Source organism: Triplophysa dalaica, chromosome 7, assembly GCF_015846415.1.
Source record: "Triplophysa dalaica isolate WHDGS20190420 chromosome 7, ASM1584641v1, whole genome shotgun sequence".
Taxonomy (NCBI): Eukaryota; Metazoa; Chordata; class Actinopteri; order Cypriniformes; family Nemacheilidae; genus Triplophysa; species Triplophysa dalaica.
The window spans coordinates 2,618,964-2,641,523 of NC_079548.1; the positions used below are offsets into that span (position 1 = coordinate 2,618,964).

At 37.2% G+C, this 22,560-nt stretch overlaps 1 protein-coding gene across 1 annotated transcript; it reads left to right on the forward strand.

Moving 5' to 3' along the window:
• The first annotated feature begins 4,447 nt into the window (after positions 1–4,447).
• LOC130425910 (sterile alpha motif domain-containing protein 9-like) lies at positions 4,448–9,200 on the forward strand. Its single transcript, XM_056752347.1, is given in 3 exon segments — positions 4,448–4,510; positions 4,847–4,956; positions 4,958–9,200. Coding segments are annotated over 3 exon segments (3,906 nt in total). The 5' UTR covers positions 4,448–4,495; the 3' UTR covers positions 8,739–9,200.
• The last annotated feature ends 13,360 nt before the right edge of the window (positions 9,201–22,560 follow it).

Consider the following 22,560-nt stretch of genomic DNA (forward strand, 5'->3'; position numbering starts at 1 on the left):
AAATGGATGCTCATCAACTTCATGGATGTATAAATACATATAGACCTCAAAATAAAAGTAAAAATGACCTTATAAAACTGCCAGTTCTGGTCCTTGATTCTGATTGGCTGAGCGGAGTTCTACGCCGTTATAAAATACCCCGATATATAACGGCTGACCGCACCACATAGCCTAAATATCTTTTTATTTACTTTATTTAATGAAACCTTGCTAATCATATGGAGTAACAGTTTTATAAAAGCAATCCGCTTCGCGTCATGCCTAACAACGCCCCTTAGCTGTTATAAAATGCACTGTAACCCACGGCTTCGCGGGGCTTATTGCTTTTATAAAACTGTTACTCCACCTTTCAGTGTCATAAATACACATACTGAACACAATTTGCTCTTGTATTTTTCTCACATTATGGCTTGTGAAACATTACAACTGGTGTTTATCAACATCCGCACAAACAAGGACTCTCTGGCTATATTTTTCAGACACTTGTTTTTGTAATCGTGAAAACGCTTTGATTAATCTGTTACATGTTTCTTACATAAAATAATGTCAGAATATTAATCGTAAATGTTTGATAGATTACGTTCCCTGTCTGGCAATGTGTGTTTTTGTGAAGTAAAAATTAACGTTTGTCTTTTCTAAAGTTCACGTTTCGTGATGTTTATTGAGTTGGCTCCTGTGATTTCAGTTAGAATACTTCAAAAGTGTCAAGTGATTTTCAGTAAGGGAACACAGGGATCATCGATGCTCACTGGTTTTTGTGTTGCATTGTGAACATTGTTGTAGTTGGTGACGCAGCCAGTGTTTTTCGTGACTAGCAGTTTCTCGGAAATGTCTGCTGTCAGAAATCACATAGACATCTAGAAAATGTCTGTAAGACGTGTGTGCATAACATATCATTTCCAATAAGAGAACCTGTCACAAAGAAAGAGAAACCAACACACCCAACCAACACAACTCAATCCTAACAACCCGTAATAACAGTCTCTGACGAATTCTGATAGTATCAACAATAATAATTGATTATGACAGGCAGGTACAACATTAATTAAAATCATAGATTGCACATACAAAGAAAATCCTGACTTAATACATTTCTTACACAATGTGAGCTTTTTGTGATGTTTATTGAGTTGGCTCGTGTGATTTCTGTTGGAATGCAGCCAGTGTTTTTCGTGACTAGCAGTTTCTCCAACAACGCTTCATATCCTGATAGCACACATACATCTGGCTTACATCTATCTGATGTCTGCATTTACATCTTCAAGACATCTGAAATACATAGTTTGCTTATCTGCAATACGTCTCGGAAATGTCTGCTGTCAGAAGTCATATATACATCTAGAAGATGTCTGTAAAATGTGTATGATTTAGAATGAATGTTAAGCTGCTCTTTCTAAGATGTTTAGCAGATGTTTTTACACAGCAGATCTCCAGATCTTTAGCAAACGTATTACAGATGTTCAGACGTTTCCTAGACATATTGCAGATGTAAATGCAGATGTAAATGCAGACATCAAATAGACGTAATCCAGATGGATTGTGCTATCAGGGATACTAAGCAGCAAATTATGTCGATGTTCAGGAAACTCCTCAGAACTTTAATCTTGTTATGATTGTACAGCATGCCTTGCATACATGTGAGCAACGTCAACAGTGATTAAAGGTTCCAGCAATCCTTTCAAAATACGGTTATACAATTCTCAACTCAACTTTTATTTATATATAACTTTTAAACATTTTCATTGTTGAAATCAAAAATCAAATAAAAAAATACATTTTTTGGGAATAGAAATGTTGAATAGTCTCAACATCACTTTTGGAAAAAAAAATGATATGACACATAATGTATAACACTTTTAGGAGAAATGTAAAATAGGTAAATGTTCTGCTTTGAGGCCATGTTTATTTATTAACATTTACACACAATTTGAATGACATGTCACATCATTAATGTTACACATACTGTATGGATTGTTTAGTCTTTTAGTCATTAATTGTACTCCAGATTAAAATCTGACAGTAGCAGAGCAGGAAGAAGACTATAAAGACATCAATTATATGATGACTCCCCTACAGCTCTTTTAAGACTGTAGATCTGTCAAAATGTAATCCATGTATATTCTTCTTTTTACAAATGAATAGCTGAAATAAATATGTCAGTTAAACCATTGTTAAGAAGACACAAAAATGATTCTTATGACCCATTCTTTATTTAAAGGTGTGTGATATTGAGTAACATTTGTCAAGTTAGTCTATTATCCGGTTTTCTGGTTTGTAAAAATGAAACCTGTTTACCTTCTTACACCCCACCCCTCCCATTGATAAAAAGACAAACCTGAACTGATTTCTTCAGCAAAGATCTATCTTGTGAAGGTAAGACTGAGAGCTCATGAAATATTTCTGTTTCAACTAAAAAAGTATAGATTCGTAGATAACAATCTAAAACAGTGGTTCTCAACTCTGGCCCGCGAGATCCATTTTCCTGCAGAGTTTAGCCCCAACTCTGATAAAACACCTGATGAGGGTAATCAGTGACTTCAGGAACAGACCCGTTCAACTAAATGTTTGGCTGCGCAGATTGTTTTTCATATCGCATTAAAGTACCGCGAGAGCGAATCAAACCGTACCGAGCAATCTGCACTTGAATTGCTCTCGCGGTACTTAGATGTCATACGCTGATAGATTTGCGCAGCGACGCATTAAGTTGAACGCGTCTATTCCTAACGACGCTGATTAGCTTGTTCAGGTGTTTTATATCAGAGCTCGGGCTAAACTCAGCAGGAGAATGGATCTCACGGGCCAGAGTTGAGAACCACTGATCTAAAAGATACTGAATTGTAAATGGTGATGTGTGTGTGGTATATACTGTACATATATTGTCTTTTTACTGTATGGAGATTATTAACAACTTGTTTCTTAAAAAGTGATCCATTCACATTGAAAACAATGAAACTTTGGATCAACTCAAAACTTGTTTCAAGCAATTTTATTAGTTTTTCTCAAATAATATTTATGGCATGGCTTAAATCAAATGTACACATTTCAACAAACCATCATTATTGAGATCAGTGTTTGCTTTAGTTGGGCTCTTCTTTCTTGTTTAATGATAATGATAATGATAAGTTTTTATTGTCTGTTTTGACAGTGTGTTAAAATAGATTTGTTGTGTCGATGAAAACTAAGATCCATTGGGATCAAGTGATTGGTGACTGTGATCATTGTGTGGTTATTTGAATAATTCTTCAGGAGTGTGTTATTAATGTGTGAATATTGTGTGATTGTACAGTGTGAGATTTAAACAGTGGTACTAAAACACAATGGGGCGGTTTCCCAGACAGGGCTTAAGACTAGTCCCAGTCTCATTTAAATGTTAGAGGTGTCTGATCGAAAACAACTTACAACGACATATCTTAAAATGAATCAGTGTGGTTGTTGTGTCTCGAGATGATCACTAGTAATGTTTTTGTAAGATTTGTTATTTTTAAAACGACTTAAATATCCAAATTTAACTTAATTTCAATTCAAGTTTATTTGTATAGCGCTTTTCGCAATGTGTATTTCTCCAAGGCAGCTTTACAGGAGCAAATAAGAAAAACAGAAAAACACAGCACAGTGTATTGTGTTTATAGAACAAGCAAGATCATTCTAATAAATAATATCTTAAAAATAAAGTCTCCCATTGAGCAAGCCATCACTGCCCTGTAACTAAGCCCTAGTCCTGGTTTCAGATAATCCCTGTCCGGGAAATGTAATTACTAACTCAATTACACATCAACAATCAGCATGAACTCAACAATGATGACAATCAACAAAAGAGTTCTTCATGCTGCAAAGCATGCTGGGTGACATCATAGTACAAAACTCATTCATGACTCCCAGCATGCATTGCAGCTGATCTGTTTATCCAAATTAGTTTGATGATTCTCAACATTGTTGAGGTTTGTATGATGAGTGTTGGTGTCTGTGTATAAGTGTGTCAAGACAATTAATTATTTTATCACAGTGTCTTTGATTTTGTAAACAAGGACATTCGAGTCAGTGATAAAACATCAACTTCGACATCATTTAGTGTCAGTTCTCATCTTTATCAAAACTTGAAAGACTTCACAAAAACATAGCTTAAAAGCATCTCTTCTTCTCTGATTAATGCACAAGTGTTTTTATTGAAACATTATTGTAAACACTTAAAGAGAAAATATAATTAATTTAACCAAAGTTAGGGATCAAGAGACCAACTAAAGCAAACACTGATTTGTTGAAATGTATAGATTTTGATTTGAACCAAGTCATAAATATAATTGGAGAGAAACTAATACAAGTTAAAAAGTTTGCACTTTTTTCAGTGCAAACTATGCTGTAAATCTAATGTCCTTTTAAAATCTATTATCATTTTATCTGTATATACATGAAAGGAAATGGTAAATGGTTATTTGTGTCAATCTACCCAGGCCGCTACATGAAATGAAGGTTTTCTACAATGAAGAACACATGAACAATGTCGCTTGAAGCTGTAAGTCAAGCAGAGATGATGATTAATGTTTCATGAGAGTACACCAGGTTTCTATACTGTGTTTTATTGTATTCTAATTTATTAAATAATTAGGTCTTATACTCTAAAATTTGACAATAAGTTTTTGGTTCCATATTTGGAAAATCTTATCAATTTGAATGCATTGCACCAACTTTAATAAAGAAAGAATAAAGATAAAAATAACAACAAAAGATCCAGATAAACAAACCACTATCAACATCAACACAAAGCTGTTTTATACCTAAAGGTTACATTTAGGCCTACATTTTGGAACAACTGTGTACAACTTGTCTATTTGTTTTTTATTTTATTTAGTATGATGAAGATGAGCAGTCTGTTTCATCAGAACAACCAGTGGACACCAAGGACCGGAATGAGGACCATGTTAGAGAGTTGTCTGAATTGTTACATAATACATACAGTAATGGACCTGTTGTTAAAACCAGCAAATTGGTTGATAGCACAAATACGGATTATTCTGGACAGATATCAATTGAAAAAAAGTGTGTCGACTCAGTATTGTAGTTTGAAGCCGTACCCTTTCAAAAGATTTAATGCTGCGCACAGATACCAGGAAAACATTGTTCTTGATGTAACTGAAAGTGGTACTATAGACTTTATACAACCCTGCCATGAGTTCAAAGCATTCACAAACACAACTAAAGAGACTAAAATGAGAAAATACACTAATGAAGTCATTAGATTTGCAGCAGCTTGTATGAACAGCCGCACAAATGGCACCATTCATTTTGGAGTGGCAGATGACGGAAAAATTCTGGGTGTCAATGTCCAGAAAAAAGACAGTTTTACAACACAGCAGTCACAAGCAATTGAGAAACATTTTCAGAAAGTGAAACATTTTCAGTTTGTTGAAATAGCAAAAAGGTGTATCTTACCTCCTCGATTTGTTGAAGTTCTCAAAGCTGACATGACATCCACTGGAAAATGGGTCATTGAGGTGGACATAGAACCATCCTCCAAAGTCTGTAAAGACCTTTATTTTCACACAGTTGACTTAGAAAAAAATAAAATAAAAGTAGGAGGTGCAGGAAAGAAGAAAGAGGAAGGAAAGACGTTTTTTATAAGAGACGGCAGCAGGATCAAGAATCTTTTTGATTCCAGCAGTATATATGAAAAGTATATTGCTGACATGTCTGTTTTGACTCAGTTGAGGAAGGATGCAGAAGAAAAGTATTTAAATGAGGTCAAAAACAGTGTCCAAGGATCAAAACTATGTGAAATGCTGACAGGAGGGACTCAATCTTTGGACAAATCATACTTCACATGGTATGTTGTGGTAGCTAACAAATCTCATCCTGATAATCTGGAGAACCTGAAGTTCCTGAATTACATGAAACTGATGGCTGTTCTAGATTTTGATCCAGAATCTGCGGAGAAAGGATTGAATGCACAAATTACTGAAAGACGAACAAATAATCATTTGCCTGCTGAATATGAAATTACACAATCATTTCAAGAGACTGCAGACAAGTTAAAACTGACCAGAAACACAAGTTGGGTTTTCTGTAATGGAGGTATTAAGGAGGAAAAACCCTCCAATGTTCAGAAGTGGTCGACAGAGAAAGGATCGTCCGTGCGACATCCTGTTTATTTCCTGTGCCGAAAAGACATCATGCCCACCAAAAAATGTCTGGTCATATTTTTGCTGTTAAACCAAGTGACTGATGGAAATGACCCTATGCTGGAGACATTCAATATGTTTTCTCAGGAGCTACATGGGGAAAAACAAATCTTATGTATCTGTGACAATGAAACAACATACAACCTCTGGAAGGATCTGATAATAAGGCGTTATGGAGTTGACATCTCAAAAAGATGCATTTCTGAGTTGAGTTTTGCTGAGATCAATGGAACTGTGCTCAGTCTCTGGTCAGAGAATCGCAAGTCACACCGGTTTCTGCCTGGTTTTGGTGGCAGTAAGGTTGTGTTATCAGAGGAAACGGAGGACACATTAGATCTGCTGAGTATTCTCTGTGTAAATCAATGTGATGAAGGAAATGAGGACAAACAACAACATGAAAAAAAGTTTTACACAGGAGGGAAAGTGTCATGGTGGAACTTCTACTTCTCTGAACAGGCGGGAACGGTGCCTTTCATCAAACGGGACAAGTTTGAGTACATTATTGATGGCATCATTCCAGACCTGCTCAAAAGGAGGAGATCTTGTGTGTTCTTCAACATCTTTCATCTTCCAGGGTGTGGTGGAACAACATTAGCCATGCATGTTCTCTGGACGCTCAAGAATAAATATCGTTGTGCAGTATTAGTATACAAACCACATGACCTCACAAAAGTAGCCCAACAGGTAGTTCAGTTACTAACATATGAGGCCAAAGAGCAACAAACCAGACTCCCTGTTCTGCTCATGATTGAATATTTTGAGAAGATTTCTGATGTTGAAACACTTCAGAAGAAAATTGAGCAGGAATGTCAGAAAGAAAACATTTCTTCAAAATCCACACAAATCATTCTTATCAATTGTATGAAAGTTGAGTCCCGTGAACAGGCAGAAGAAAATGACAACTCGGTTTACCTAGGAAACGATTTATTTGAGAAAGAACAGAAACTCTTTGATGAAAAGTTAAAAGAGCTCAAGAGAACCTACACAAACACAGACACATTTCATGGGTTCGTGTATCTACAGACTAACGGTTCATCTGAGTATCTTAAACGTGTGGTAGAAAAAACTCTGAACGGCTTCAACTTTCAAGACGAACACGCTCAATTGTTTGCTGTTCTTGTTCTTCTGAGTGTTTACTGCAGGAATGCTCTACTGTCAGTCAGTGCATGTGAAGAGTTTCTCCATCTGCCCATAACAGAAGACTGTCGATCCTGCAAAGCTGAAGATGGATTCAAGGAGTTTTCCGCTCTTTTGACCAGATGCACAGCAGCTTCTAACTTTGTCTTTGAGGGTATGAGGGTGATCAATTCATGTGTAGCCCAACACTGTTTGGATGAACTTGCAGTTACTCATGGAGTGAAGAAGGACGATATCATGAACACACTGCTCACAACATTCTTAGGTCATGATTTGTTTCTGGGGAAACAAAAACTAATGCAGGATGTCCACAGCATGTTAGTGAAGAGCCGACATTCAACCAAGAGTGAGATCCTTTTTTCACCTCTAATCTGTGATATAATGAAGGAGACACCAGGAAGAGAAGAGAACGTTTTACTTAATGCTACAAAGGTCTACAAAAAGGATGCAGTAATATTACAGGTCTTGGCCAGGTATTATTACTTACAGAAAAGAGAAGAAGACTTATACGGGAAATATGAATGGTCTTTTGCCTTTTCAAAGGACAAATCATACATATGTGACAAAGTGGCACGTGTTCTTAGGGGTGAGCTGTGGTATAAGTTTCAACAAGACAGAGATGATCCCATAAAGCCAGACAGTCTTGAGATGTATCTTACATTGGCTGAGTCTGCAACAAACGCCTGCAGGGAATCACAACAAACGACACGCAAAGAGGACAAGTTTCAATTTCAAAGACAAAATTATAATAACACCTACAACACAACTGAGCTTCTTTATGAACATGAAGTGGCACTTAAAGTCATAGAAATAGTGCAAAAGACCCCACCGTTTACATCAGATGATCAACTTCTTGGTCAAGTCTTGTCAGGGAAAATCAAGATGGAAGATTTGACCAGTAAACAACCTAAACTGAACGAATGTTCTAATGTGTTGAGTAAACATATGCACTATATTCTTGACCTCGAGCCATTTGTCAATGTAGATAGGAAAGACAAACTAAAGGAACCGTCACACGACACACTGAACAAGTGTTCTCAACAGGGTATCTCTGATGAAATAAACAGAAGTGAGCTAGTTAAAAATATTCACCTGAATGACAGGATAAAAGAGGAGAAGACACTCCAAGATCTAGAGAGGAACAAGACTGATTCCCTCTACAGGAAGAGATCTCCATCAACTTTAAAAAGGTCAAACTGCTGTTTAAATTCATGTCAGAGAGAAACATCCAGGACACCATCAGGCTTAGTGCTTGATGATGTCGAGGAGATCATCCACTCTAAATGTAAAGTACAGCAGGTCCCACCAGAGCCCTATACTGAGAATTTTGGTGTTACAAAAAAGATTTTTTACTCAAATGAGTGGAAGTCTGTTGGAAGTCATCATATTTTTCAGGAAAGAGAGACATTCAAAAGGCTTGATACCTAAGCTAGTTAAAGCCAGATCAGAACATCTCCACTGAGTTGGACATTAAGAAACATGTAAGCAAGTGAGAGACACGGGTAAACTTTACAGAGCTTCTGGTAAAATACGCAACCACTGTATTTTGGATGCTTTTTCAAAGATTGTTGTTTGTCCAATGTTCCAGTGCCAGTTATCCAAAGAATTTTAATCGGATTTTCCATGAAGGGACCAGTTGCACTTGACAATGACTTTGAAACATATGGTGTTCCAAAAGTTGGATCTAACAAGTCTTACTGACATAATTAAAATGCTAAATTGCAAATAAGTGAAATTATTACTCATTAACCTCTTTTCTAAAAAGTTATGTTGTTGTATTGAACAATAATTTACCTTTATTTATATACAATGATCTGTTTTTTTGTCTTTTTGTTGTTCTCGGTTATTTAATTCTTTTTAAAGTTCAGTTTTTTTTATACATGCAGGAGAAATGACTGACTGTATTTTCATATTTAGCCTGTGTGATAACAGATATAAACAGTATATATATATATATATATTTATACTTTTATCACAAACGATTTGCACTCATTTATATGTCCAATGTTGATTTGTACTTTTCAAAAATAGAGAACAGAATATGTTTTTATTTCAACAAATGGTTGAAAAGAAAGTGGTATACTTCAGTATAGTTAGTGTGTGATAGTTTTATGATGTATTTTCATTTATATTTTCTAGTTAGTTGGTCTTGTATGGTGATGTGATGATAATGTTAAATTTATATTACCTCATTTGTTCAATCAAATTTTAATTGTAACAGAGCTGAATTTTTGAACGTGATCACTCTTGTCAACATTAGTTGGATAAAACTTACCGAATCACGTCTCATTAGGCTTACGTGTAAATATTATGTTATGCTAGCTTAATAGTTCTTAGAATAAAATATTAAGTAGTTCTTACCACAGCACAAACAAAGGGGTTGGGATGCTCATTACTTATGCATATTCCTATTCACAGAATGTGCAATAATATTTTATGTTTTGGTACTGGTCAATTACCGTTTTTTATGGAAGGAATAGCTTACTTGTTACTGTTCTTTCATTTCTTTATGTGCCCAAAACATTGTCAATAAAGTGATTTTCTTGCCACAAGATACAACAGAGATTGTTCAATAAATAAACTCTTAAGTGATTAATAAATAAACTCAATTACTAAAACATAGTCTTATTAAAAATGTCATATTCTTCTCAAAAACTTTTATCGCTTTATATTGGTAGGATAATCTAAATAAACACATCATCAACACCTCCCTGCTCACTGGCACTTGAGCATAAGGGTGTCCATCATTGCACATGGCACCAGGACACCCTTGGCCGGAGGTCGATGAACGACTTTGTGGTTGTGTGGACACTCGGGAGAAGAGAGGGGCGGAGCTGTCAACCGATCACCACCTGGTGGTGAGTTGGATCCGATGGCGGGGGAGGAAGCTGGACAGACTCGCAGACCCAAACGTACTGTGAGGGTCTGTTGGGAATATTTGGCCGAATCGCCTGTCAGAGAGATCTTCAACTTCCACCTCCGGCAGAGCTTTGACCAGATCCCGAGGGAGTCTGGAGATATTGAGTCGAGTGGACCATGTTCTCCACCTCCATTGTCAACGCAGCCACTCGGAGCTGTGGCCGTAAGGTCTCCGGTGCCTGTCGAGGCGGTAATCCCCGAACCCGGTGGGGGACACCGGAAGTAAGGGATGCCGTCAAGCTGAAGAAGGAGTCCTATCGGGCCTAGCTGGCTTGTGGGACTCCCGAGGCAGCTGACAGGTAACGACAGGCCAAGCGGACTGCAGCCCGGATGGTTGGGGAGCCAAAAACTCGGGCCCGGGAGGAGTTCGGTGAGGCCATGGAGAAAGAATATCGGTCGACCTCGAAGAGTTTCTGGCAAACAGTCCGGCGCCTCAGGAGGGGGAAGCATTGCCCTACCAACGCTGTTTACAGTGGAGGGGGGCAGCTGTTGACCTCGACCGGGGATATCATCGGGCGGTGGAAGGAATACTTCGAGGATCTCCTCAATCCCGCGGTCACGTCTGCCATTGAGGAAGCAGAGGCCAAGGGCTCGGAGGCGGACTCGCCCAGCACCCAGGCTGAAGTCACCGAGGTAGTCAAGAAACTCCTCGGTGGCAGGGCACCGGGGGTGGATGAGATCCGCCCTGAGTACCTCAAGTCTCTGGATATTGTGGGGTTGTCTTGGCTGACCCGCCTCCCAGATATACATCTCGTTTCACCCAGACGATGCCACTGTAGCAGCTCGTATTACAGCTTGCCTTGAGGACATCTCAGCTTGGATGAAAGGGCCTTACCTCGAGCTGAACCCTGCCAAGACAGAACTACGTGTGTTCCCGGCACACCCTATGGTGCAACACAATCTCAACATCCATCTCGGCAATACCACAATCACTCCTTCCAAAACAGCCAGGAACCTCAGAGTCATATTTGATGAACAGCTGTCCTTCAATGATCACATTGCAAGGACAACACGATCATGCCGATACGCCTTATTCAACATTAGAAAGGTTAGACCTTATCTCACGGAGCATGGGGCACAACTCCTTTTCCAAACCCTGGTAATCTCAAGGTTGGACTACTGCAATGGTCTCCTTGCTGGTCTTCCTGCAAAGGCTTTCAAACCGGTCCAGCTGGTTCAGAACGCAGCAGCACGCCTCGTCTTCCAACAGCCCAAAAGGGCTCATGTGACACCCCTTTTCATCTCTCTCCACTGGCTACCGGTCGAAGCCCGTATCAGATTCAAGTCACTAACTCTGGCCTACAGGACCATCACAGGATCTGCACCGGCTTACTTTCACACCCTCCTGCACTCCTACACCCCATCATGATCCCTGCATTCAGCAAACCAGCGGCGTCTTGTATTGCCTACTCATAAGGACAGTAAATCGCGTTCCCGCTCATTTTGCTTCACAACTTCTTCCTGGTGGAAGATTCTTCCTAACTCTGTCCGGTCAACCACATCTCTCACAACATTCAAAAAAACTTCTTAAAACCCATCTCTTCTGTGAATAAATGACAGACAAATGAAAAAAAAAAAACTCACTAACCCTTTCTCTCAACAGGTAGTGGTCTAGCTTTTGTTGAAACTAGTAACTTTGTATTGGCACCTAATGTATTATGGCTCCTGTATGACATATCGCTTGTTGCTCCCTAACTCTTTGTAAGTCGCTTTGGGTAAAAGCGTCTGCTAAATGACTAAATGTAAAATGACTAAATGTATTCCGGCAACAGAGTTGACTGACTTGCTAAAGACAAGTTTAAATCCACACAAGCACAACAGTAAAAACAACATCAGCACTGAAACCCTTTCAAAACATAACTGACCTACAGTAAAAGCAATTAACAAATATTTATACGATCAACTCCCTTTAATGGTTATAAAATAGACTGTGGGAGTTCTCTGTTTAATAGTAACATAATTATTTCTTGAAGACACATTAACAGGCTTTTAGATACTCAAAGCGACTTTTATCTTTTATGTTTGCTTCTTCAATTTATATATTTCAGATATATCGGAGGTAGGACCAGCGGTTTTCAGCCCCCACGAACCGGCCTGGAACCTGCCACACAAAGACAGACAACCTCGAGCTGTGACCAAGTGCGCGTCATTCAACCAAATAAATATCGCATATCGTTACAAATAACAAAACTTCAAAGCGTGTTTTTGTTTTCATTAAAATGCATATTTTTCGAACAAAGATTTATTATCTTGCAATTATCTAAACTTGCCCATTGCTTGTAATTGATCATTGATCATTGATCATTGAAAAACCATGTTTTACTTTTAATTGGAATTTAAATGGGGTAAATTATCTTAGTAGCCTAAACGCTCAGGAAAGTTTTTACAACAAAGCACCTGTTAACCCTATAATTTCAAACCATTAAATGATCATGTAATTGGGCTGGAAAGGGAAATTCTTTATTATGTTATGAAAATAGGAAATCACACACACTAACCCTCTCTCTTTCTCTCAGCAGGTAGTGTTCTAGCTTTTGTTGAAACCAGTAACTTTATGTTGGCACTTATTGTATTATAGCTCCTATATGACATATCGTTTATTGCTCCTCAAAGTCTTTGTAAGTCGCTTTGGATGAAAGCGTCTGCTTAGTAAATGTAAATGTAGATGCATCAGAATCTATTTTCACATTTGTTAACTAAACGAAAAAAACTAATATTTATATTTGTCATTATTCCTTTTCAGGAATGGGCCTAATCAAAAGGGTTAAGCGTACACAGACTTTCACCATATCTCAAAACTTGCATACACAAATTGAGACCAGGGGCCCGTTCTTCGTACGTCGCTTATTACATCCAAGATCAAATGACACATCCAAGATGATATCATCGTGCTAATCATGATCCGGCTAATTGGGTCTTCGAACACACCTGCCGGATATGATTAGTATCGCTGGATTGAGTTATCTGAGATTATTGCGTGTTTTTGTGCTTATTTAAAAGGGGATATGTATCGATTGTAGAAACAATGATCAGCAACGCTGCTATTGGCTGCTCACCATGGCAAAAGAGCGCGCTCAGCTTTTCAACGCAGCAGAGCAAGAATTATTACTGGAAGGGTTTGCTTCCAGTAATAATTTGAAAAAATAATTAAAAATCCAGGAGAGAGGACTGGCAAAAAGTAGCAGACAAATTAAATGCGTAAGTGTTCCATGTTATGGTTATATCACTTATTATTACAGTATATAGTTTTTTTTTAATAATTTCATATTTCATATATATTTCAATTTTCGTAAATAATTTGTTGCTCCGTTAAATTATGTCTATAATCCAAATGGCTTGTACAGTCATTTCAAGAAATAAATATTGAGTCAATTGCTTTGACTTGTGAAGGTGAAAGCTGTATAACTAATGTATTTTTTTTTGCAATTTGACATTGATCATATTTTCTCCTAGTGTATTGTAATGACATTGAGTTCTCCTCTTTTGTGTTGTATTACATAATACATCAACACTTTTATCTGTTCCCAGGAAAGTGGTGTCTGAAATATGTGCAGTAAGTTGACATTTCTAACTCAAAAGGAAAGAAAGTGCAACACTTTGTAAAACCCATTTTTCTTTTGCAGAGGACAGTGAAGAAACCCTCTCAGATGACTGTCCTTTGGAGGAAGTACTTGTAAGTGCACAAATAACTTTATTTAACTTATAGGTGTGCACATATTATTTCTGAGTGCAATATGAGTTGCAGGAGGAAACGCCTACAGACAGGCCTACAGCACAAAAATATACAGAGGTCGGCAGTCTTCTTTTCCTTTTTGTGTTGGATGAGGCTTGTTGAGTTTTTTTTTTTTAATGGCACAAGGGGATATCCGTACCCTATATAAACAGAATATTCAACATAAAATTGAGTATTTTGCTCTTAAAAAAAGAGAAAAAACTTGACACATTAAAGAAGAAAAGACTGGCACTAGAGATTGAGTTGCTTCAAAAGGAACTTCATAGTAAGTGCTTAAAAACTATTTTTCACAAAGAGCACTACTGCTGCCCTTGGATAACAATATGTCTTATTGCAGGCAAAAGATGACCATCACTGGCTTTTCTTCAGAAACAATCATTGAAATAAAACTCCATGAACTAAGCATGTTGTTTTCTATTTATCATTTAATGAAAGTTTATGTGTAAAAAAAGAATTCCTAAAATCGTGTTTCACAATTCTGTCCCGTGCAGCTCTGCTGGTTGGTCCAAGTGCACTGGCTGGAGGTCATCATCAGGCTGCACCTCCATCACAGGGGTCCTCTCCTTTCTGATGGTGGCAATATTATGGAGGATGGCACATTCAACAATAATGTCACAGGCCCTGTCAGGTGCAACCCTCAGACACTGAAATCTTCCCTTTAGTTGGCTAAAGGTCATTTCAACGCATGCCCTTGTCCTGGCTAGAGCTGTATTGTAACGGGTTTGTGGTCCTGGGTTTGGGTCAGGGAATGGGGTCATGAAGTACTGCCTGCAGGTATAGCCCCTGTCACCAAGCAGGATCTCATCGTAAGCACCTGGAAAAATGCAGTTTTGTTAGGCTCCGCACAAAATTATGTAATACAGTGAGTTTTAAATTATTTTTCCTTGCCATGTTCAAATAATGTGCATAAATGTGACTCTCTGAAAATCCTGGAGTCACGCACAGAACCAGGCCATGTGGCTTCCACATTCCACACCATCTAAAATATTTGTAATCAGTCAACAGCATACTTTTTGATAACATTACTTTTATTTATTTATTTATTGCTTATCTGGAATATGAATAATTGTAGTGAAATCTCTTTCGGTTCAAAAAATCCCCTTCATTGGGACCAGGTGGGGCCTTGATGGGGACCTGTGTGCAGTCTATGGGCTACTTTTTGGCATGATCATGTTTGCATGATCTTCATTAACAATTATAATGTACCTGCAATGTCAAAAAAAATCTGCTTCACAGCCTGTGGTCTTAAGTGGCATGGAAATACCACAAAGAACCCTAAAAACTGTTTGAGTGACGGATAAACTTTGCGAGTGGCACGACATACAGCACTTTTACCTAAGTTTTCTGCATCTCCAAAAGTGTAACGGAAAGTGCCACTCGCAAAGAGTCACAAAGCTATACAAACTGTTTGTGCAGTTGTTAAAGCCCGACTGCGACGAGTCGAACATTTAACGTGTGGCTCCAACAAGTTGATAATGTAGATTACACCCTCCCGAGAAAAACGATATCTCTCAATCAGTAGATTATCGCGCTGCGCTAAAGGATCCTGTCGATCTCGCAAAACGCGATTAATTCGAAAAGCTCTTCGAATTATTCTGGCACCTTCAGCAACGCATTCCTGACGTAAAAACGGACAAGACATGTCTGCGAAAGACTTCCCATATCACCTCCGCTTATAAAGCCGTGATCTAATCCTGTTTACATGAAGTAAGCCTGCTCCCGAGCAGGTTCAAGTTTACGCAACTGTTGCTATGACAGCAAGTCCAGGATGAGCGTCCAAGAACCAAACAATCCGAGATCATGCCAAATCGTCAACAATCAAATCCAGCTAACCGAGTTAGCGACGTACGAAGAACGGGCCCCTGTCCTGGTTTTTAGTTACTGAGGTTTTGAGATAAACTTGTCTAGAAGCCATTTTATTATTCATTCAGTCAGTGCTGTTAAATTAAATGTCTATAATTCGGCTGCACTCTAGTGGAGGAATAATGTAGTTACACTGCTGTACGAAGTGGAGGGACCTTTATTGTGTGATTGTTTAAGATGTGTATTGCTTCATAAAGCTGAGATACCTTTATTGTCTATTTTATAAGGGTCTGTACTGCTGGATGAGTTGAAGGAACTTTTATTCTGTAGTTGTGCAGGATTTGTATTTCTTCAAGTCAACTTTATTTATATAGCGCTTTTTCAAATTTTCATTGTTACAAAGCAGCTGAATATGAAACATTGACCATAACTAAAAACATTAAAGGTATACAAGTTGAAAGAAAAAAAGGGAAAACATGCAGAATACAGGTGGTGTCATATAGAGAAATACAGATACGCTGCATTCTCCTTTGCTTGGCCTGCAACACACAACTCCTTATCTGATGGAATGGAATGCAGCTCTCCCGTGTAACAGATGCCATTCTTCCTAATACAAGATTTTCTCCTTTCCACTATATACTATAATTTATCAAAATAAAACATTATTACAACAAGAACATTTTCGGTTTTAACTTCTTATAAGAAAAGGTTTATATGCAAAGCAATAATACTTAAACATGCTTTTCTACTAACCAAGTTATAATAGTTTTGGATAAATACTTTCATGCAGTAAAAATATTCTATAGTATTCCTCAATCAAAGCTATGGGAGAGTTAATATGAGAGAATACATACAAGGTTGGACAATTGCATTTTTCTTACTTTACTCAACAAGAGACACACACACGCACGCAAACACACACTCACACACGCTGCACACACACATACAGCATGGTTATTCTAGAGAAGCACTCATTTAAGATAAATGAAAGAGAAACAGATCAAACATTATTCGGACTTAATTCCTATATGTAATAATACATAATTAAGCAGAACGTTTAAAGTTATATTAATAAATATTCTAACGCCAGTATAGTCGGAGTTAAATCAGTATCAAAACACTGAGCGAAGTCTGTTTAATGTGGTCCCAGGTGTCAAAAACTGTCACTTTCACTTTCGTCACGTGGCTCTTGCTGCTCTGTCCTTCAAATTGCAATGTAAACAAATATAAACAAGGATTAAGAGGCATATACAGTAATCTCTCACAATACAGATCAGACCCGCCTGACTTTATAACTGTATGTAGAGAAGATGTGTTTCTGCGCAGCATGCGTTGTACACTCACCTAAAGGATTATTAGGAACACCATACTAATACCGTGTTTGAGCCTCTTTCGCCTTCAAAACTGCCTTAATTCTACGTGGCATTGATTCAACAATGTGCTGAGAGCATTCTTTAGAAATGTTGGCCCATATTGATAGGATAGCATCTTGCAGTTGATGGAGATTTGTGGGATGCACGAAGCTCCCACTCCACCACATCCCAAAGATGCTCTATTGGGTTGAGATCTGGTGACTGTGGGGGGCATTTTAGTACAGTGAACTGATTGTCATGGTCAAGAAACCAATTTGAAATGATTGGAGCTTTGTGACATGGTGCATTATCCTGCTGGAAGTAGCCATCAGAGGATGGGTACATGGTGGTCATAAAGGGATGGACATGGTCAGAAACAATGCTCAGGTAGGCCGTGGCATTTAATCGATGCCCAATTGGCACTAAGGGGCCTAAAGTGTGCCAAGAAAACATCACCCACACCATTTCACCACCACCATAACTGCATTGATGAGAAATTGAACAGGTGTTCCTAATAATCCTTTAGGTGAGTGTATAAAGAAGACACGCATGAGTTTATACCTGAGAAGAAAGATGTCAGACGCCTGTCAGCTCACGCTGTATAAGAATCAGATTTAGAAGGAGCTTTATGTCAACAGAACTGTCGTAAGTGCAGGTGTGCGACCGCACAGGATTTGAATTTTTTTATTCTTACTCAGCAAAATACAATTTCTGATGTGTCTTCCTCTATTTCTAATTTCATAACACATGAACAAATGTATAACATTGTTTTATTAATTTTGATGTGTCCTTATGTACAGTTGCGTGCTCGCTCTCTGTACATAGCTGCTCACTCTGAGGAAAAATAAAAAATGTCAGCTGCAGCACGAGAGCGTGATGGATTTCAAGTCAGGGGGCAAAGAAAGGAAAAGAAATAAAAGTTTCAGAAAAAAACTTAGAGGATCAATCAATACATTTGTAAAAGCTACTGTTAGCCACATGAAGATGCCATGATCAACACTTCTACTGTTGCTACCTTCGAGCCGCGAGAAGACATAGTTCAGAGAAAGTGTTCGTTGTAAACATAAAAAAGAATCTTCAAACTTTGTAAGGTGGCTGTTTCTAATAAGTTTTTTGTCTGAAAAGGGTTTTAATTACAAAAAATCTGTCAACAAATGTAATTTTGTCAATGTCAAATGTTTGAATATCTGAATAATATATATGAATATAGCCTTTATATTGAACTGTTCAGTGAGTTGTAAGGAATTGAAGCGCACTTCAACATGTCGAAATAAAGTGAAAGCTGATTTGAGCCAGGAGGTAAAGATTTACTGATACTGTGTTAATCCATCGGATTTCTCCATTTCAGTGAACAGTTACAGTTGATTTTGAATGGTTATCTCTCTCCCCCATCTGCATAAATCATATGGATGTGTACAGTAAACTTTTACCCTCTTTAATCTAATGCTGTTAAATTGATGCAAACTTTTTGCTGAAATATCGACATCATTAATAGCAAGGGTGGATTATCTGTCCATCAGATACGTGTGAAGTTGTGATCATTGGAAAAACGATAAACTCGCTGAAAGTATTTTTTTTAGAAAATCCTCAGAAAAATTCCGCATAAAACATTCTTCTCCAGAGTGCCTCACACCCCCCTTGCAATGACCTGATTTCCAAGTATGTTTACACACACAAGGAATTTGACTTGACGACAGGAGTTTAGTGCAGAAGAATAAAATATTGTATAAAGAAGACGAGTCTATGTGCAGCTCACATCCCCTCACCTCATAACATCAGGGCTTGTTTAAAGAAGACAAGATTTCTTCGTCCATCACAAGGTTTCACAGCAGATTGTAGACATCGTCCGATGACAATTTGGTAGAAATCGCCCAACCTTACCTGCAGAACTTCCTACGATTTGACTGTGCACGTCCGGCTGGCCTAGAACATTGGTGGGTATATGCAGCGTTGGGGTTGTACATCCCGACTGTAACGTCACGTTCGGTGGTATGTTGGGATTGGCCTCTTTTTCATGCACAAGATTTACACAAGAAGGAGGAAACAATAGTGTTTGAGGCTCACGATATGTCTTTTCCATGTATAGACCTCTTTTTAGATGCCTAGGTAAATACAGTTCCCATTCAGGGCCACGTTTAACACATGGCTGGTATTGACGAATGTTCACTTCTATTGTATGAACTCAAAACCAGTGCATGTTAATGGGACTAATGGTTTTCTGTAACTAACTTTCTTCAAAATATCTTCTTTTGTATTCTGCAAAGGATGGGTAAATGGGTATTTCGACCTGATCCTTAGATTCTTAACAATGACAACCTCTGCTGTTATTTTATAACTTCAAAATGTGCCCTTTTGAAATAAAAGCTCTTACATGCATTGAGGCACAGAGGCTACCATATTCAAATAGGTTTCATTTGTATAGACAAAATCAATGGTTGTTTGCATGTGGTTGTTGGCATGTGGTTGTTTGCATTGCTCCTATGACCAATTTCAGTCAATTTCGGGTCAGTCAGCTGACCTACACCAGTGCCAATACTTTCAACACTGGACTCATAACTTAGTGCATCCATGAGAAAAAGGCTTACATCCTGGGTATAAACTATTCAAAATAATACAAAAACAATCTAAAATAACTTAATTCTCAATTTACGCAATTTTGCTAAAATTCAAGACAGACTTACATTTAAAAAAGGTTGGATGGTTACAACTCATGGTTAAATTAACTTAATAAAATAACCACATTTAACAATAAGTTGAAACAAACATAAAACGCATCACAAACCTGTTGTTTTTTTTAAACCTGAGGTGTTTGCTTTGTACACCTGCCCCTCCCATGGGCACCACAGCTTATTTTAATATTTTATCAAGGACAGCTGGGCCAATTGTTCCTACATCTGTGCAGAATATATGCTTGTAAAGGTAAGAGAAGATTTTTCCTTTACTAATATTAACTACTTATAAAAAGGTTATAAGAAATGTTTGTTTGATCATTTTTGGAACTTTTAAAATTGTTAATTTAGGCAGACCTTAAACCATTGACCACCAAAGATTAAAAGCTCTTAAAAGTAAACCAGCAAGATATCTGATTCCATAATGGCAACCTCAACACCTTTGGAGGTTAGTAAGACTTGGTTTTGCAACATCTTTAAATGTTTTTCAATTGTTTTTGTGTTTCATTTGGCAGTTATTTATTTATACAGTATAGTATGATATGATATAGTATGATATGATATGTTTACCTAGTAATTATAAGTGATGTCCATTAGGGTGCTTACCATTGGATGCTCATGTAGAGATCCTGTGTATAAAATAGATTAGTTGAGTAGTGTCTGTGGTTCTGGAAAGCCCAACATTATTGGGACCAAACGTCCCCACAAAGATAGTAATGACTGTGGTTTTTCAACTTGTGGGGACATTCTGTTTATTTAAAATAACAAAAAAGGTTTGTGGGATGGTTAGGTTTATTCTCCAACAATGCTTCATATCCTGATAGCACACATACATCTGGTTTACATCTATGTGAAGTCTGCATTTACATCTTCAAGACATCTGCAATACATAGTTTGCTTATCTGCAATACGTCTGGGAGATGTCTGCTGTCAGCAGTCATTTAGACATCCAGAAGATGTCTGTAAAATGTGTTTGATTTAGAATGGATGTAAAGCTGCTCTTTCTAAGATGTTTAGCAGATGTTTTTACACAGCAGATCTCCAGATCTTTAGCAAACGTATTACAGATGTTCAGACGTCTCCTAGACATATTGCAGATGTAAATGCAGACATCAAATAGACGTAATCCAGATGGATTGTGCTATCAGGGATACTAAGCAGCAAATTATGTCGATGTTCAGGAAACTCCTCAGAACTTTAATCTTGTTATGATTGTACAGCATGCCTTGCATACATGTCAGCAACGTCAACAGTCATTACAGGTTCCAGCAATACTTTCTAAATACGGTTATAAAGTTTTTTTTACCATTTTCATTGTTGAACTTTAAAAAATTAAATAAAAAAAATAGATTTTTTGGGAATAGAAATGTTGAACATTCTCAACACTACTGATGGCAAATTTCCGTTTTTTTTATAAGACACAATGTACAACACTTTTAGGAGAAATGTAAAATAGGTAAATGTTCAGCTTTGAGGCCATGTTTATTTATTAACATTTACACACACATTGAATTACATGTTACATCTTTAATGGTACACATACTGTATGGATTGTTTAGTCTTTGTAGTCATTAATTTTCCTCCAGATTAAAATCTGACAGTAAAAGAGCAGGAAGAAGACTATAGAGACATAAATTATATGATGACTCCCCTACAGCTCTTTTTAGACTGTAAATTTCTCAACATGTAACCCATGTATATTCTTCTTTTTACAAATGAATAGCTAAAATAATTATGTCAGTTAAACCATTGTTAAGAAGACACAAAAATGATTCTTATGACCCATTCTTTATTTAAAGGTGTGTGATATTGAGTAACATTTGTCAAGTTTGTCTATTATCTGGTTTCCTGGTTTGTAAAAATGAAACCTGTTTACCTTCTTACACCCCACCCCTCCCATTGATAAAAAGACAAACGTGAACTGATTTCTTCAGCAAAGATCTAGATTGTGAAGGTAAGACTGAGAGCTCATCAAATATTTCTGTTGCAACTAAAAAATTATAGATTCTTAGATAACAATGTAAAAGATACTTAATTGTAAATTGTGATGTGTGTGTGTGGTATATACTGTAAATATATTGTCTTTTATTGTATTTAGATTATTAACAACTTGTTTCTTCAAAACTGATCCATTCACATTAAAAAAAAGGAAACTTTGGACCAACTCAAAACTTGTTACAAGCAATTTTATTAGTTTGGTAACACTTTATAATAACTGCACGCTATGAATGATTAGTTAAGCATCAGTACATAGTTAATTAATCATTTATGAAGCATTGGCCCCACATTAATAGACATTAGTAAACAGTTTATAAATACAGTTATACATGCTTTGTTCTTGATTTATAAGCATGTATAAAATATGCTTAATAATCAAATTTTCATACTTTATCAAGGATGAATTCATCATTTCTAAATTAATGATTACATAACTTACAAACCAGTTAGTTAGGAGTTGTCAGTGGTTCATGAGATCATTTAGAAAGTGTAAGTAAATGATTAATAAACTCTTTGAATGCACATTTATACATCTTATTATTCTGACATATAGTAACAGTTACTTAATTTGTTAATAAATGCTTTTTTAACACACATTCCTGCTGTAATTCATGATTAATTAAGGTAGTTATAAAACATTTACTAGTTGTCAGTTAACTATTTTTGTGAGCTCATCTAAAGTGAGGACTATGTATGCCTTGTAAAGCATTTACAAATGAGAGTTAAAGGCTCAGTTATCTTCTAAACAGAAATAGGAAAAACACAACAAAGAGGGA